This window comes from Betta splendens, chromosome 10 (assembly GCF_900634795.4).
Source record: "Betta splendens chromosome 10, fBetSpl5.4, whole genome shotgun sequence".
NCBI lineage: Eukaryota > Metazoa > Chordata > Actinopteri > Anabantiformes > Osphronemidae > Betta > Betta splendens.
This window is the reverse complement of record NC_040890.2, coordinates 11,729,765-11,748,694: the sequence shown is the minus strand read 5'-3', so window position 1 is coordinate 11,748,694 and position 18,930 is coordinate 11,729,765. Positions and strand designations below refer to the sequence as shown.

Below are 18,930 nucleotides of genomic sequence, written 5' to 3'. Positions count from 1 at the left end.
GCTGTGCCGGTTACCACGTGCCTCCTCCCCTCCCCCCTCCTCCCTTCCATCACGCTGCTTTCCTCTCCCATCCTCAGTCTCCCCAGCATCATCAGTGTCTGTTCCTTCTTCAGCTGTGCTACATTTTCAACCTTTTAATGCTACTTTAATGCTTACTTCATTTCATTTCACAATTTACCAATTAATCCCTTTGCTGTAGTTTGTCTGTCCACTCCATCCTCCTGTTTCCTGTGCCCAGTGCTAAGGCTACGGTTATGCCATGTTATGATGAAAACTAGGTCACTGAAAAAAAAAAAAAGTAGCACAGTGTGTGGTTGTATGTTGCATGCACAGCAGCAATCTGTAGCAAGTCTTTAGGAGAGAGAGAGGCCTGGATTTGTTTGCTTGTTTGTAGCTTCTCTATTTCTCTCTCAAGCAAATGCAGGTCACCACACGATGCCTTCTGACAAAGACATAGCGTTAACATGCAAAAAAAAGAGCTTTACAGAGATGAACAGATAAGTGTCTATACAGTGAGACGCAGCCCATAGTACTGAGGAACAACATAAACAATACCTAAAAGAACCCAAGGCCTTGAGAAATTATAGAATTACGGTGAAATGCAGGAGTAAATCTAACATTATACCAAGAAGGATGCAAGTGTAGAGCAAAGCCAGAAAATGGCTGCCACAGTAAAGAACTCAGGTTTACAAACACAGACACTGATAAAAAGAGGTGAAGTATGGAATAACTGTTGCACAGCTAGTTAGCTTATATTACACTCTTCATCATTAGTGAAGATAGTGAAAAGCCCAGTGCTAATGGTCCAAACATAGTAAAAGTCTAATGTTCCGGCCAGAGCGACTAATATCAACTCAGTCTTTGAGAAATAGCAAAGCTTCAAAGTGTGTGATAACTTTTTACACAATGTGAGTTTTCTGAACGAAAATAACCTTCACATAAAGTAACACACAGAACAGTGAAGCAGAGTAGAGTACAGCACGAGAGCCAGACCTAAACTCCAAAACATGAGTCATGTGTCAAAGTGAAAAACTGCTAAAAACGTATGAGACTTTGAGGACGCAATAAAAACGCGAATCTCACCTCCAAGAGCAGATTCTCTGACTCTGTTTTGTTTCTGGGCACTGTCCTGGTAGCGCTGTGGTCAACAGTCAAGGTGTTCTGACTGAAAGGCCGCGAGAACTTTACGTCACTCTTCCGGGAGTCGGTGGTTCCGTAAACCTCATAGCTGAACGCTTGCTTCAAAGTACCTGTGCCCCCCGCGTCTGCGTAGAGGGGCGGGTAATAGGGGATAACAGGGAGATTCCCAGCTGATTTGTAAAACAAGCGCTCCCGTCTCCACCTGTACACTTTGACTGATATGATGACCACTAAACACGTGATGAACAGGAAGGAAACCACAGCCAGAGCCAGCACTAAGTAAAAAGTCAGGTTGTCATTGTACTCCTTGTCGTGTGTAAAGTCCGTGAACTCCGACAGCACTTCAGGGAAGCTGTCCGCCACCGCCACGTTAACAATGACTGTAGCTGAACGAGAGGGCTGCCCGTTGTCCTCCACTATAACACTCAGCCTCTGCTTGACTGCGTCTTTATCAGTCACTTGGCGGATGGTTCTGATTTCTCCATTCTGTAAGCCCACTTCAAACAGCGCCCTGTCTGTGGCTTTCTGCAGTTTATAGGAGAGCCAGGCGTTCTGTCCAGAGTCCACATCCACAGCCACCACTTTAGTCACCAGATAGCCCACATCTGCTGAACGAGGCACCATCTCAGCCACCATAGAGCCCCCAGTCTGGACTGGGTACAGAACCTGAGGAGGGTTGTCGTTCTGGTCCTGGATCAGGATTTTCACCGTCACGTTACTGCTGAGTGGAGGAGAACCTCCATCCTGAGCTTTGACGCGAATTTTAAACTCCTTTGTTTGCTCATAATCGAAGGAACGAACAGCAAGTATCTCCCCGCTCTCTGCATTGACGGAGAAATAACCAGAGGCTGACATCCCGTTCAGCTGACTGTCCTCAAGGAAATAGGAAACGCGTGCATTGTTTCCAGTGTCTTTGTCACTGGCTTTGACAGATATGAGCGACATACCAGGTGAATTATTCTCAGTGATGAACGCGGTCATAGATTGTTGTGGGAACACAGGGGCGTTGTCGTTCACGTCTGATATTCTCAGGTTGATGGTTTTGTTTGTAGAATGAGGTGGGGAACCTTCGTCCACTGCTGTTATCGTAATATTGTATTCAGACAACGTTTCGCGGTCCAAATCATCGTCAGTCACGAGGCTATAAAAATTACTCGACGATGGCTTGACTTTAAAAGGTAAATCTCGGTTAATAAAACACCGAACTTGTCCATTTTTGCCTGAATCCAGGTCTTTGATATTCAGCATTGCTATAATCGTGTCAGGAGCCGAATCTTCTGGTATCGGGTTTGAAAACGAAATTATATTTATGACAGGAGCATTGTCATTTAGATCAGTCACCTCAATTAACACCTTGCTGGTGTCTGTTAAACCTCCTTTGTCTGTAGCTTCGATGTCTATTTCAAAGCTTTTAGCTTTTTCATAATCTAAATCACCGACAGCGGTAATTTGTCCAGTATGAGGGTCCATATTAAATAGTAGTGAAACGCTGTCCGTATGACGTGAGAACGAATAAACCACCTCCTCGTTTGTTCCCTTGTCGTTATCAGTTGCTGTGACTGTTAAAATCACAGCGCCTTTCGACGCGTTTTCAGGAACGGTTACCTTATAAACAGACTGACTGAACACTGGCGCGTTGTCATTTGCATCCAAAACTACGACATTTATTTTAATAGAACCCGATTTCTGTGGCTCACCACCATCATAGGCTGTGAGCGTTAATTTGTGCTCCTCTTGCGTTTCTCTGTCGAGCGTCGTGTGAAGAACCATTTCAACATATTTGGTTCCATCAGGACGCGAAACAACGTTCAATTTAAAATGATCGGTAGGATTGAGTTTGTATGTTTGGATGCTGTTATGAGCCACGTCGGGATCTTTCGCACTCTCAAGTGAATAGCGAGTCCCTGGTATGGCTGATTCGCTAACCTGGAAACTGTATTCTTTCTTTGAAAAAAATGGTGCATTATCATTAATATCTTTAATTTCTACGTCAATTCGGTGCAGCTCCATTGGATTTTCTAAGATGATTTGGAAATGAAGAGAGCAGGGAGACACTTGCTTGCACAATTCTTCCCTGTCTATTCTTTTGGCCACAACCAACGTCCCCTTTTCTGCATTCAGACCGATGTACTCACTGCCGTCCTCGGTAAATATCCTGGCTCGCCCTGACTGCAGGCGCTTAACATCCAAGCCGAGGTCCTGAATGATATTCCCGACGATTGAGCCCGTCGCCATCTCCTCGGGTATAGAATAACGGACCTGACTGAGGGCCATTTCGGTCGCACAAAGGCAGAAAATCATCAGCCACCATGGAGATGTTTTAGTACCGACGATAGAACGACAAGAGAAAAGCGCGTTCATCATAACCAGAGCCATCGCAAAACAGGACAAGAAAATGAAAAAACGCACTTGTCAAAACCTGCCCCGAATATTTGATCATGAAGTCATTTCTGAACGCTTTGTGTCTCGATTATCAGACTGATTAAAACGGCCCCGATCATCAGACAGAAAAGGGAGGATTTTAGTTTGACATGGGGTTTTATTTCCCTCACACTAACCTACAGCGGCACTTAGGGACGTAAAAAGGAAACTGCACATGAAGTAAAATAACTACAAATCAGACAGACAGATAAAGAGACAGACAAACAGACAGAGACAGGCGGCATATGCCTCTGTCCATGGTGCTGGAATGTAGAATTGTTCTTTGTTTGCCTCTTCTCTAATTTTAAAATGTAACCTTTGTGGAAAAATCTAAATATACATAGAAGAAAATAGTTCACAAAGACTTTGCTCCTGCATAACCAACCTCTAGAGGAGAGTCTGGTTCGTCCAAGATGCTCTTTTCACTCTGCATCCTCTGCATCGTCCCTGTTGAACCGGGCTCCATGATCAGCACGTTCTGACTACCGGCTCTGCCGAACTTACAGTCACTCTTTCTGGAGTCAGTGGTCCTGCACACCTCGTAGTTGTACACGTGTTGGAGAGTCCCTGTCCCCAAAGTGTCTGAGTAACGTGGTGGATAATATGGAATCACAGGCAGGTTGGAGTGATACAGGATGCGAGACTGTCTCCACCTGTACACTTTGACTGATATGATGACCACTAAACACGTGATGAACAGGAAGGAAACCACAGCCAGAGCCAGCACTAAGTAAAAAGTCAGGTTGTCATTGTACTCCTTGTCGTGTGTAAAGTCCGTGAACTCCGACAGCACTTCAGGGAAGCTGTCCGCCACCGCCACGTTAACAATGACTGTAGCTGAACGAGAGGGCTGCCCGTTGTCCTCCACTATAACACTCAGCCTCTGCTTGACTGCGTCTTTATCAGTCACTTGGCGGATGGTTCTGATTTCTCCATTCTGTAAGCCCACTTCAAACAGCGCCCTGTCTGTGGCTTTCTGCAGTTTATAGGAGAGCCAGGCGTTCTGTCCAGAGTCCACATCCACAGCCACCACTTTAGTCACCAGATAGCCCACATCTGCTGAACGAGGCACCATCTCAGCCACCATAGAGCCCCCAGTCTGGACTGGGTACAGAACCTGAGGAGGGTTGTCGTTCTGGTCCTGGATCAGGATTTTCACCGTCACGTTACTGCTGAGTGGAGGAGAACCTCCATCCTGAGCTTTGACGCGGAACTGGAAGTCCTTGATCTGCTCGTAGTCAAAGGAGCGAACTGCGTGGATGACTCCACCATCAGCACTAACTGACACATATGAGGAGACTGGCACTCCGTTCACAGAGGAGTCCTCCAGGATGTAGGAGACACGAGCATTCTGGTTCCAGTCAGCGTCTGTGGCTTTGACTGTGAATATAGAGAGACCTGGTGTGTTGTTTTCTACTATGTAGGCCTCATATGAGCTCCTCTCAAAGACAGGCGCGTTGTCGTTGACGTCAGAGATCTGTAAAGTGAGAGTGACGCTGCTGGAGAGGGAGGGAACTCCCTCATCAGAACACGTCACTGTGATGTTATACTCAGGTGCCCTCTCTCGGTCCAAATCATTGTCTGTTAATAAATTATAAATATTATTTGTAGTAGACCGAATTGCAAAAGGCATATTATCATTTATACTACACTGAACTTTGCCATTCTCACCGGAGTCTGCGTCCTGAATATTGATCATTGTCACGACAGTACCGGGCTTTGCATTTTCTGATATGATATTCGATTTTGACATTATATGAATATTCGGCTTGTTGTCATTAATATCGGTGACATCGATAATTACTTTACAGGAATCAACCAGTCCGCCATCATCACTTGCACGAACGTTTAACTGAAACGTTCGAGCTTTTTCATAGTCGACACTTCCTTTAAGCCGTATTTCACCCGTTTGATCATTTATTTCAAACAATCCACGGGCTTGATCTAATATGCCTGAAATTGAATAGGTTATTCTCCCATTAGATCCATGATCTGCATCTGTTGCAGTAACGGTCACCACAACAGTTCCTACCGGAACGTCTTCTTGTATAGAGGTTTTATAAACAGGCCTTGTAAAAAGAGGAGCATTATCATTAGCGTCTAATACAGTAATTTGTATTTGCATTGTTCCTGACATCAGCGGTTCTCCGCCGTCCACCGCTGTCAGAACCAAAGACAAGTGCTCCCGTTGTTCTCTGTCTAGAGGTTTTTCTAAAACCATTTCGACGTTTTTCGTTCCATCAACTTGATCACGTAATGTAACAACAAAATTATCTGTCGGTTCAAGCTTGTATGTTTTTAGTCCATTTGAACCCACGTCAGAATCGACTGCTCGATCTAATATAAATTTAGCCCCTCGAACAGCAGACTCACTAATTTTAAATTGGACCTCGTTCTTTTCAAAGGACGGGGCGTTGTCGTTAACGTCGGTGATTTCAATAGTTACACTGTAATATTCCATCGGATTCTCTAATATGATCTGGAAATGCAAAGCGCACGGTGTCGTTTGTTCACAGAGCGCCTCTCTGTCGATGCGATTCTTTATAAGGAGGACTCCTCTTTCCTTGTTCAGTTCTATGTATTCGTCGCTGTCTGTTGTAAAAATGCGAGCTTTTCCGGATTTTAGTCTTTTGGCGTCTAAGCCAAAATCTTTCGCCATGTTTCCAACGAGAGAACCTTTTGGCATTTCTTCAGGAATTGAGTAGCTGACCTGCCCGAGCACGGAGCTCAGCGAGAGGATGGAGAAAAACAGCAGTACTTGCCCTCTCATTGTTTTGTCCAACATAAAGGCAGTGTAATCCATAATCGTCCTCAGGAAATATGACTTCCCCCAAATCAAACGTCCGCGCGGTTAATACATGTAATTCAAGGACGAAAACGGGTTCGACATCATCGGTTAAATCCCGACTGTGCTTGGCTTCTGTTTCTTTCTCTGTCTAAAATATAGACACGATGCCAGATAAAAGCACTCTGCGGTTAAAATGATACCAACTGGCCAACAGCGGCACTCTGAGTTCATTACGGAAAATTGCATGTGGTATGTAGAAACGAAACACATAGATAAAGAATGAAGTTTAAATCGCTTGTTATGCAAATTTGTGATAATAGTTCGTAGAACAATAAGTCTGCAGTCAAAATGACAGCTGAAAAAAACACGAGATAGCACTACCACAAAATAAACTGATGTTTGCTCTAACAAAAATTAGGCATACAAAGAAACCATCAATAAGCTGATATGTATGAATACTGATTAAAAGGGGAAAAGTGACGCTCTCCGTGGTGCTGAAATTCAAGTTAAATCGAGTTGAATACATGACTTAAATATGAAGCTAACAAATTCTAACCTCTAGCGGAGAGTCTGGTTCGTCCAAGATGCTCTTTTCACTCTGCATCCTCTGCATCGTCCCCGTTGAACCGGGCTCCATGATCAGCACGTTCTGACTACCGGCTCTGCCGAACTTACAGTCACTCTTTCTGGAGTCAGTGGTCCTGCACACCTCGTAGTTGTACACGTGTTGGAGAGTCCCTGTCCCCAAAGTGTCTGAGTAACGTGGTGGATAATATGGAATCACAGGCAGGTTGGAGTGATACAGGATGCGAGACTGTCTCCACCTGTACACTTTGACTGATATGATGACCACTAAACACGTGATGAACAGGAAGGAAACCACAGCCAGAGCCAGCACTAAGTAAAAAGTCAGGTTGTCATTGTACTCCTTGTCGTGTGTAAAGTCCGTGAACTCCGACAGCACTTCAGGGAAGCTGTCCGCCACCGCCACGTTAACAATGACTGTAGCTGAACGAGAGGGCTGCCCGTTGTCCTCCACTATAACACTCAGCCTCTGCTTGACTGCGTCTTTATCAGTCACTTGGCGGATGGTTCTGATTTCTCCATTCTGTAAGCCCACTTCAAACAGCGCCCTGTCTGTGGCTTTCTGCAGTTTATAGGAGAGCCAGGCGTTCTGTCCAGAGTCCACATCCACAGCCACCACTTTAGTCACCAGATAGCCCACATCTGCTGAACGAGGCACCATCTCAGCCACCATAGAGCCCCCAGTCTGGACTGGGTACAGAACCTGAGGAGGGTTGTCGTTCTGGTCCTGGATCAGGATTTTCACCGTCACGTTACTGCTGAGTGGAGGAGAACCTCCATCCTGAGCTTTGACGCGGAACTGGAAGTCTTTGATCTGCTCGTAGTCAAAGGAGCGAACTGCGTGGATGACTCCACCATCAGCACTAACTGACACATATGAGGAGACTGGCACTCCGTTCACAGAGGAGTCCTCCAGGATGTAAGAGACACGAGCATTCTGGTTCCAGTCAGCGTCTGTGGCTTTGACTGTGAATATAGAGAGACCTGGTGTGTTGTTTTCTACTATGTAGGCCTCATATGAGCTCCTCTCAAAGACAGGCGCGTTGTCGTTGACGTCAGAGATCTGTAAAGTGAGAGTGACGCTGCTGGAGAGGGAGGGGACTCCCTCATCAGAACACGTCACTGTGATGTTATACTCTGAGGCTCTCTCTCGGTCTAATTCACTGTCTGTGACTAAATTATAGAATTTTTCTGATGTTGTCTGCAACATGAAATTACTATTATCATTAATGTAGCAGCGTACTTTTCCATTATCTCCTGAGTCTGCATCTTCTACACTTATCATAGTCACTACAGTATTGGGTTTTGAATCTTCGGATATGACGTTTGACTTAGACATAATGTGGATATCGGGGTGGTTGTCATTCACATCTAATACATCAATTATCACTTTACAAGATCCAGTCAGGCCACCATCATCAGTAGCACGAATATTAATCTGGAATCTTTTGGACTTTTCATAATCCACTTTACCAGTCAAAATGACTTCTCCACTCTCCTTATTTATGTCAAACATTCCACGGGCTTGGTCTTTTATATCTGAAACTGAGTAAGTTATTCTGCTATGAGATCCGTGATCTGCATCTGTAGCAGTCACTCTCACTACCACTGTTCCTACAGGCGCATTTTCCTTAATTGATGCTTTATAGACAGACTGCGTAAAAACAGGAGCGTTATCATTAGCGTCTAACACAGCGACGTGGATCTGCATTGTTCCTGTCATCTGCGGCTCTCCTCCGTCGAGCGCTGTAAGAACTAACGACAGACGATCGTTTTTCTCTCTGTCCAGCGGTACGTTTAAAACCATCTCGACATTTTTGTTACCATCGTCTTGATTATTTATTCTTAGCGAAAATGTGTCAGACGGTGTCAAAATATACGTTTTTAGTCCATTTTCGCCCACGTCCAGGTCGGTGGCCCTGTCTAATGTGAACGTAGTGCCAGTATGCATAGATTCGCTGATGTTAAAATGAACAACGCGGTTGGTGAACATCGGCGGGTTATCATTTATATCAGTAATTTCGACAGTGATGCTATAGAATTCCATCGGATTTTCTAATAAAATCTGAAAGTGTAAAGCGCAGGGAGTCATTTCTGCACAAAGCGACTCTCTGTCTACAGTTTCTCTGAGAAGAAGCAGCCCCTTTTCTCTGTTCAGCTCCACGTAAGCTGTACTGTCTCGTGTAAAGACGCGAGCCTTGCCGGACACCAGCCTTTTCACATCTAAGCCTAAATCCTGAGCAATGTTCCCAATGAAGGAACCTTTTGTCATTTCTTCGGGGATGGAGTAGCTGACCTGTCCGAGCGCCGTGCTGAGCAGGAGAACCGAGAAAAACAACAGTACTTGCCGTCTCATTGTTTTATCAGACACCGCCTCCCTGCTCCGTATTGTAAGTGTTTAAGTCCCGTTTGAAAATCTTTATGAAAATTCCGTTGTCAGAAAGGGGTTTAAATCCGCTGAGAGACGAAAGATAAAAAAGCTCCAATGTGTTAGTGGAGTATTTAAAATTCCTTCGATCGTCCCTTCGTGCTTTATCCGTTCACTCTGTCTCTCATCTACAGTACCTCAAACAGAGAGGGATGATGGGAGGTACTATTTCAGTCGTAAAACTGCTACACAGTGGTCAACAGCGTCTCTCTGAGTCTAAAATTAAAATTACAGAAAATTACGTCATAGCAGCCTCCAAAGTGGAAATGGTAAGACGGTCTTGGCAAAACATTAAAGCCTGTGCGATAATGTAAAAAGGGATGTTGCATAACAGGCTAAAGCAAGAACATGTGGCCGGCATTTTTGTGAAGTTGAAAAAAACATGATATAAAGTATAATTTTTTAAAACGACATTTGAAAGTGGCGTTGAAGATTAACAGTGGTTTCACAGTAAAATTATCTATGTTGGTAAATTAAAAAAATATATAGATATATATGAATTCTGTGACTTAGATATTTAGTTCCTATAGAAAATATATATATATATAAAATAAATACATATATATAATGAGTGTCATAAATGAACAATAAATAATATCTCTGTCCAAGGTGCTGATTTTAGAGGACTAAGAAAATGACAGAATAGTATAAAAAAACAAATTCAAACTATTTACAAACGAATAAAACCCAAAAAACCAACCTCTAGAGGAGAGTCTGGTTCGTCCAGGATGCTCTTTTCACTCTGCATCCTCTGCATCGTCCCTGTTGAACTGGGCTCCATGATCAGCACGTTCTGACTACCGGCTCTGCCGAACTTACAGTCACTCTTTCTGGAGTCAGTGGTCCTGCACACCTCGTAGTTGTACACGTGTTGGAGAGTCCCTGTCCCCAAAGTGTCTGAGTAACGTGGTGGATAATATGGAATCACAGGCAGGTTGGAGTGATACAGGATGCGAGACTGTCTCCACCTGTACACTTTGACTGATATGATGACCACTAAACACGTGATGAACAGGAAGGAAACCACAGCCAGAGCCAGCACTAAGTAAAAAGTCAGGTTGTCATTGTACTCCTTGTCGTGTGTAAAGTCCGTGAACTCCGACAGCACTTCAGGGAAGCTGTCCGCCACCGCCACGTTAACAATGACTGTAGCTGAACGAGAGGGCTGCCCGTTGTCCTCCACTATAACACTCAGCCTCTGCTTGACTGCGTCTTTATCAGTCACTTGGCGGATGGTTCTGATTTCTCCATTCTGTAAGCCCACTTCAAACAGCGCCCTGTCTGTGGCTTTCTGCAGTTTATAGGAGAGCCAGGCGTTCTGTCCAGAGTCCACATCCACAGCCACCACTTTAGTCACCAGATAGCCCACATCTGCTGAACGAGGCACCATCTCAGCCACCATAGAGCCCCCAGTCTGGACTGGGTACAGAACCTGAGGAGGGTTGTCGTTCTGGTCCTGGATCAGGATTTTCACCGTCACGTTACTGCTGAGTGGGGGAGAACCTCCATCCTGAGCTTTGAGGCGGAACTGGAAGTCTTTGATCTGCTCGTAGTCAAAGGAGCGAACTGCGTGGATGACTCCACCATCAGCACTAACTGACACATATGAGGAGACTGGCACTCCGTTCACAGAGGAGTCCTCCAGGATGTAAGAAACACGAGCATTCTGGTTCCAGTCAGCGTCTGTGGCTTTGACTGTGAATATAGAGAGACCTGGTGTGTTGTTTTCTACTATGTAGGCCTCATATGAGCTCCTCTCAAAGACAGGCGCGTTGTCGTTGACGTCAGAGATCTGTAAAGTGAGAGTGACGCTGCTGGAGAGGGAGGGAACTCCCTCATCAGAGCACGTCACTGTGATGTTATACTCTGAGGCTCTCTCTCTGTCCAAATCATTGTCTGTCAATAGTCTGTAGAAATTATTAGATGTCGATTTTAATGAGAACGGAAAATTATCATTTATAAAACACTGAACTTTACCATTTTCACCAGAATCTGGATCTTGTATATTAATCATTGTAACCACAGTGTTGGGGTTTGCACTCTCTGATATAACAGTAGATTTAGACATGATTTTAATCATCGGCTCGTTGTCATTTATATCAATCACATCCACTATTACTTTACAAGAGTCAGTCAATCCGCCATTATCCACTGCGCGGACATTAATCTGAAAACGTTTTTTCTTTTCATAATCTAATTTTCCAATCAGCCTAACCTCACCAGTGTCTTCGTTTACTTTGAATAGATGTCTGACGTCATCTAAGGTATTTGTGATCGAATACGTTATTTTCCCGTTCAAACCATCATCAGCATCTGAAGCAGTAACAGTCGCCACGATGGTGCCTTCTGCTGCATTTTCAGCTACAGTGCCTTTGTATATTGGCTGTGTAAAAACAGGCGCGTTGTCATTCGCATCTAACACCGTGATAAGGATTTGCATTGTTCCTGACATTTGCGGTTCTCCACCGTCTGCAGCCGTCAACGTCAGCGAAATAAATTCATTTTTCTCTCTGTCCAGAGGTTTTTGTAAAAACATTTCCACATTTTTACTACCATCCGCCTGATTATGTAATTTTAGCGAAAAATTGTCGGTTGGATTAAGGATGTACTTCTGAAGACCGTTTTTGTCTACATCCACGTCAACTGCTCTTTCTAAGTCAAATTTGGCCCCAACAGCTGCAGATTCGCTTATTCTAAATTTAATTTCGCTTTTTTCAAATGATGGCGCATTATCGTTTATGTCTGTAATTTCAACGGTTACACTATAAAACTCCATCGGATTTTCTAAGACAATCTGGAAATGCACAGCGCACGGCGTTGTGTCGCCGCACAACGCCTCTCTGTCTATTCTGTCTTTGATAAGAAGAACGCCTCTGTCCCTGTTCAGCTCGATGTAGTGTCCGCTATCACCAGAATAAACATGAGCGTTTCCCAGCTTCAACCGTTTAATATCCAAGCCCAAGTCCTGAGCAACATTACCAACCAAAGAACCCTTCGCCATTTCCTCCGGAATGGAATAACTAACCTGTCCGAAGACTGAACTCAGAGAGAGGAACAAAATAAGAACAAGTACTTGCCGTTGCATTGTTTGAAAATGTGTCGGCAATAGGAAACATCAAACGCGCCAAAAACGTCAAGAATGTGAAAAAGGTCTTAAATGTGACAGAAGAATAGTCCTGAAGTGTAGCGTAAAATCATATTAGTGCTTCCTCGTCCTATGTTCCGTTTACTCCACCGAGGACAATGCGGACTGAGGCGATGCTTTCTCTCTGAAACGTCGACATGACGAGGGGCTACTGCTTTAAATCCATAAATGCAACAGACAAGGCAACAGCGGCCCATTGAGTCCAGTTTGTACAACTACAAACAGTGTGTGGTAAGAAGCGGATTATAGGGAGCAGGAAACAGTAAAAGGAGGTAGAATTAAAGAATAAGACACTGCGCTTGTATATTAACATATAAAAAAGGTAAAAAATAAATAAATAAATAAACATAATAAATACGTTTTCTGTTATTGCGATTGACCCTAGTGTCACGACATGCTGTCCAAGGTACTGAAAAAAGCACTAAACCACAACTTCTACTAAATTTATGAATAGGTTCGTTAGTTAATTGTAGAGAGGCAGGGTATTCAGATGTTATGCTACTTTGCTAACCTCTAGAGGAGAGTCTGGTTCGTCCAAGATGCTCTTTTCACTCTGCATCCTCTGCATCGTCCCTGTTGAACCGGGCTCCATGATCAGCACGTTCTGACTACCGGCTCTGCCGAACTTACAGTCACTCTTTCTGGAGTCAGTGGTCCTGCACACCTCGTAGTTGTACACGTGTTGGAGAGTCCCTGTCCCCAAAGTGTCTGAGTAACGTGGTGGATAATATGGAATCACAGGCAGGTTGGAGTGATACAGGATGCGAGACTGTCTCCACCTGTACACTTTGACTGATATGATGACCACTAAACACGTGATGAACAGGAAGGAAACTACAGCCAGAGCCAGCACTAAGTAAAAAGTCAGGTTGTCATTGTACTCCTTGTCGTGTGTAAAGTCCGTGAACTCCGACAGCACTTCAGGGAAGCTGTCCGCCACCGCCACGTTAACAATGACTGTAGCTGAACGAGAGGGCTGCCCGTTGTCCTCCACTATAACACTCAGCCTCTGCTTGACTGCGTCTTTATCAGTCACTTGGCGGATGGTTCTGATTTCTCCATTCTGTAAGCCCACTTCAAACAGCGCCCTGTCTGTGGCTTTCTGCAGTTTATAGGAGAGCCAGGCGTTCTGTCCAGAGTCCACATCCACAGCCACCACTTTAGTCACCAGATAGCCCACATCTGCTGAACGAGGCACCATCTCAGCCACCATAGAGCCCCCAGTCTGGACTGGGTACAGAACCTGAGGAGGGTTGTCGTTCTGGTCCTGGATCAGGATTTTCACCGTCACGTTACTGCTGAGCGGAGGAGAACCTCCATCCTGAGCTTTGACGCGGAACTGGAAGTCTTTGATCTGCTCGTAGTCAAAGGAGCGAACTGCGTGGATGACTCCACCATCAGCACTAACTGACACATATGAGGAGACTGGCACTCCGTTCACAGAGGAGTCCTCCAGGATGTAAGAAACACGAGCATTCTGGTTCCAGTCAGCGTCTGTGGCTTTGACTGTGAATATAGAGAGACCTGGTGTGTTGTTTTCTACTATGTAGGCCTCATATGAGCTCCTCTCAAAGACAGGCGCGTTGTCGTTGACGTCAGAGATCTGTAAAGTGAGAGTGACGCTGCTGGAGAGGGAGGGAACTCCCTCATCAGAGCAGGTCACTGTGATGTTATACTCTGAGGCTCCCTCTCTGTCTAAATCGTCGTCAGTAACGATACTATAAAAGTTACTCGATGTAGATTTAATTTCAAACGGAATGTTTCTGCCAATCACACACCGAACCCTCCCATTTTCTTCCGAATCAGGATCATTTACACTCATTACAGCTACTACCGTGTTAGAAATAGCGTCTTCAATCACTGAATTGGACGATGAAATCATATTTATAACAGGGACATTGTCATTAACATCACCGACATCAATTATAACTTTACTTGAATCAGAGAGACCACCTCTGTCCACTGCCTCTATATCAATTTCATAATTTCGAGCTTTTTCGTAATCAATAGGTCCATTTAAAACAAGATCCCCGTCCTCCGTAATGCGGAATAATTGTGTTGTGCCCAAGATGCTGTTACTGATTATGTAGCTAACCTCGCCATTCGAGCCTTTGTCCGCATCAGAGGCACTGACTTTTGTAATTACTGTTCCCGTCAGTGAATTTTCCTTGACACTTGCTTTGTAGATGCTTTTTGAAAAAACAGGAGAATTATCATTAGCATCCAAAACAGTGATATGAATTTGCATTGTCCCAGATCTCTGCGGCTCTCCTCCATCTACAGCCGTCAGCAGGAGCGACACAAACTCCTCTTTCTCTCTGTCTAAAGGCTTCTGTAAAATCATCTCTACCTTTTTAACGCCGTCGGATTGACTGTGTAATCTGATCTTAAAATGATCACTGGGCTTCAGCGTATACGTCTGAAGACCGTTCAGTCCGATGTCAGGATCTATTGCTTTTTCTAGCACGAACTTGGAGCCAATAACTGCGGATTCGCTGATTTCTATTTTCTTCTCGTCCTTCTGGAAGGTCGGAGCATTGTCATTGATGTCTGTGATTTCTATTGTGACGGGGAATATTTCTATTGGGCTTTCTAAAGCGATCTGAAAATGTAGAGCGCAAGGCGTCGTCTGGCCACAGAGAGCTTCACGGTCTATTTTGTCTTTGATAACGAGGAGCCCATTTTCCCTACTCAGCTGGATGTATTCTGTACTATCGCCGGTGTGAATGCGAGCCTTTCGGGCTTGTAGCCGTTTAACATCCAAACCTAAGTCCTGAGCTATGTTACCGACCAAAGAGCCTTTGGCCATTTCCTCTGGAATAGTGTAGCTGACTTGGCCGAGGACACGACTGAGGCACAGGGCTGATAAAAACAACAGTACTTGCCGTCCCATTGTTCTGCCTGGCATCACCGTCGATTCAGACAACGTGTTCCCCCTCCTTTTACTAGCAGCGCTACTGATACGATCAAACCACAACCAGGTCCACAAAAATGCAAATAGTATTAATCCAGGTAGAATTCTCGTTCCTCGCGTTTTATCCACTGACGACTACATGTGCCGCGTTTCCGTGTCCTTCTCCCGTATGAGGAGGCAGGGGAAGTTCTGGCATAAATATCGCTAAAAATGACAAGACGCTGGTCAACAGCGGCCCACCGAGTTCACATTCTGAAACTACACGATTTAAACAAAACCACTTTGTTTTTACCTGCATAATGAACAAATTTTCAGTCATTGGATAAACGAAAATTGATGCTGTGTCAAAGTGCTATTGAATACACGTATATTTATTCTTGATTATAGCGTATATCGTGTTCCTAATATAAAAATGAGTAAGACATTTGTACTTGGATATAATAAAAAGAACATTTAAAACTAAAAAAAAACATGTGTAAGACAAAAGAGAAGAAAATGTGATCGGTTGCTCTCCATGGTACTGAAATTATACCTTGGCTTGAACACAGAGTAAAAAAAAATATATGTAATTACTTCATCGAAATTATGTAATTCTAACCTCTATAGGAGAGTCTGGTTCGTCCAGGATGCTCTTCTCACTCTGCATCCTCTGCATCGTCCCCGTTGAACCGGGCTCCATGATCAGCACGTTCTGACTACCGGCTCTGCCGAACTTACAGTCACTCTTTCTGGAGTCAGTGGTCCTGCACACCTCGTAGTTGTACACGTGTTGGAGAGTCCCTGTCCCCAAAGTGTCTGAGTAACGTGGTGGATAATATGGAATCACAGGCAGGTTGGAGTGATACAGGATGCGAGACTGTCTCCACCTGTACACTTTGACTGATATGATGACCACTAAACACGTGATGAACAGGAAGGAAACTACAGCCAGAGCCAGCACTAAGTAAAAAGTCAGGTTGTCATTGTACTCCTTGTCGTGTGTAAAGTCCGTGAACTCCGACAGCACTTCAGGGAAGCTGTCCGCCACCGCCACGTTAACAATGACTGTAGCTGAACGAGAGGGCTGCCCGTTGTCCTCCACTATAACACTCAGCCTCTGCTTGACTGCGTCTTTATCAGTCACTTGGCGGATGGTTCTGATTTCTCCATTCTGTAAGCCCACTTCAAACAGCGCCCTGTCTGTGGCTTTCTGCAGTTTATAGGAGAGCCAGGCGTTCTGTCCAGAGTCCACATCCACAGCCACCACTTTAGTCACCAGATAGCCCACATCTGCTGAACGAGGCACCATCTCAGCCACCATAGAGCCCCCAGTCTGGACTGGGTACAGAACCTGAGGAGGGTTGTCGTTCTGGTCCTGGATCAGGATTTTCACCGTCACGTTACTGCTGAGTGGAGGAGAACCTCCATCCTGAGCTTTGACGCGGAACTGGAAGTCTTTGATCTGCTCGTAGTCAAAGGAGCGAACTGCGTGGATGACTCCACCATCAGCACTAACTGACACATATGAGGAGACTGGCACTCCGTTCACAGAGGAGTCCTCCAGGATGTAAGAGACACGAGCATTCTGGTTCCAGTCAGCGTCTGTGGCTTTGACTGTGAATATAGAGAGACCTGGTGTGTTGTTTTCTACTATGTAGGCCTCATATGAGCTCCTCTCAAAGACAGGCGCGTTGTCATTGACGTCAGAGATCTGTAAAGTGAGAGTGACGCTGCTGGAGAGGGAGGGAACTCCCTCATCAGAACACGTCACTGTGATGTTATACTCTGAGGCTCTCTCTCTGTCTAATTCACTGTCTGTTATTAAACTATAGAAATTATTTTCAGTAGATTTTAATACGAATGGAATGTTTTCATTTACTGTGCATTTGACTTTTCCATTGTCACCATCGTCTGAGTCCTGAATATTAATTATTGTGACCACAGTATTTATCTGAATATCTTCCGTTATCACATTTGTTTTTGACATTACATTTATCTGTGGACTATTATCATTTACATCTATAATATCAACTATTACTTTGCACGTGTCTGTCAATCCTCCGTCGTCACTTGCGCGTAAATTTATTAGATAATTCTTTGACTTTTCGTAGTCAACATTTCCGATTAATGTGATCTCTCCAGTAAGCTCGTTTACGTCAAACAGATGTCTAACATTACCTAAAGTGTTTCTGATCGAATATTTTATTCTACTGTTGGATCCATGATCGGCATCTGATGCTCTAACTGTTGTGACTAACGTCCCTTTGGGTGAATTTTCTGCAACAGCCGTTTTATATTCGGGCTTTGTGAAAACGGGAGCGTTATCATTTACATCAAGCACCGTTATGAGAATCTGCATTGTCCCAGACATCCGTGGTTCTCCTCCATCTACGGCCGTCAGAACAAGAGACAGATGCTCGTTTTTCTCTCTGTCAAGGGGCTGTTTTAAAACCATCTCAACGTTCCTGGAACCGTCTGCTTGATTATGTATTTTAAGAGCAAAATGGTCGGTCGGATCTAGTCGATAGGTTTGGAGACCATTAATGCCCACGTCTAAATCCACGGCTGCTTCCAAATCAAATTTGGACCCGATGATTGCAGATTCACTGATTTTAAATTTGACGTCGCCTTTTTCAAAAGAAGGTGGATTATCGTTTACATCCACAATTTCAACCACAATTCTATAAAATTCAATTGGCGTCTCCAATATGATCTGAAAGTGTAAAGCGCACGGCATTGTCTGACCGCAGATCGCCTCTCTGTCTATTCTCTCTTTGACTAGGAGGACTCCTCTGGCTTTATTCAGCTCGATGTATTCTGTGCTGTCACTAAAATACACACGGGCTTTACGTGATTGTAGCTTCTCCACATCTAAACCCAAATCTTCTGCTACGTTTCCGACTACGGATCCCACCGGCATCTCCTCGTTAACAGAGTAGCTGACCTGCCCGAACACAGCGCCGGCGAGAATAAGGGAGATGAAAAACAGTACTTGCCGTCTCATTGTTCTCATCGATAATAAGTGAAAGGCAAACATAACATATCCCATGTTAAAAAAAACGTCGAGCAATTTTCCACAAACAAGCCGAGAGTCAGAACATATTCCTCATGAAGAAGGAAAGAATCCCAGCGAGATATTTGTTTGGATCGTGCTCCACTCGCGTCTGCTCCGTGTAGGAGACTAATGTAAAACATGGGGAGGCACCGTTGACGACACACTCTTACAGAGAAACATGTTGGACTCCAGCGTCCCTAAGAGTTCAAACTGTAATACTGCACGATAAACCCCGGCATATGACAAAGTAAAGGGGAACGAAGAATTAAAAAACATCTAATGAGTTATTGCACTTTTGAAAATAAAAATGCTGTCTTGTGCTTTACAAAAAAAAATTATATTGATTAAAAATGTTATTAAATTATATTCTTTAACAACCATAGTAGAAATACAAAATATTTATGTAACCTGGGTCTCTAGGTTCGAATAAAAAAAATCTATTTAAAAAAAATGGGAAACATCATGACAGGTAAGT

General features: G+C 44.3%; 2 protein-coding genes across 46 annotated transcripts in view; both read right to left on the bottom strand.

Annotated features, from left to right (window-relative positions):
- The window catches only part of LOC114864326 (protocadherin gamma-A11-like), a 265,898-nt gene that overhangs the window by 42,946 nt on the left and 204,022 nt on the right, over positions 1-18,930 (bottom strand). For 2 of the 45 annotated variants that reach the window (XM_041072701.2, XM_041072703.2), the window contains exon 1: positions 10,063-12,447. The exons of 36 other annotated variants lie outside the window; for them this stretch is intronic. In XM_041072701.2, the coding sequence (XP_040928635.1) occupies positions 10,063-12,447 (2,385 nt within the window). 7 more of the 45 variants (XM_029165098.3, XM_029165121.3, XM_029165099.3 and 4 more) reach the window with 6 other exon arrangements.
- LOC114864362 (protocadherin gamma-A11-like) lies at positions 13,001-15,752 on the bottom strand. Its single transcript, XM_029165197.3, has one exon. The coding sequence runs from the start codon at positions 15,413-15,415 to the stop codon at positions 13,001-13,003; it is 2,415 nt and encodes an 804-aa protein (XP_029021030.1). The 5' UTR covers positions 15,416-15,752.

Coding starts and splice junctions, on each gene's coding strand:
- LOC114864362 (XM_029165197.3), bottom strand. CDS start 15,415: ATGCCAGGCAGAACAATGGGACGGCAAGTACTGTTGTTTTTATCAGCC.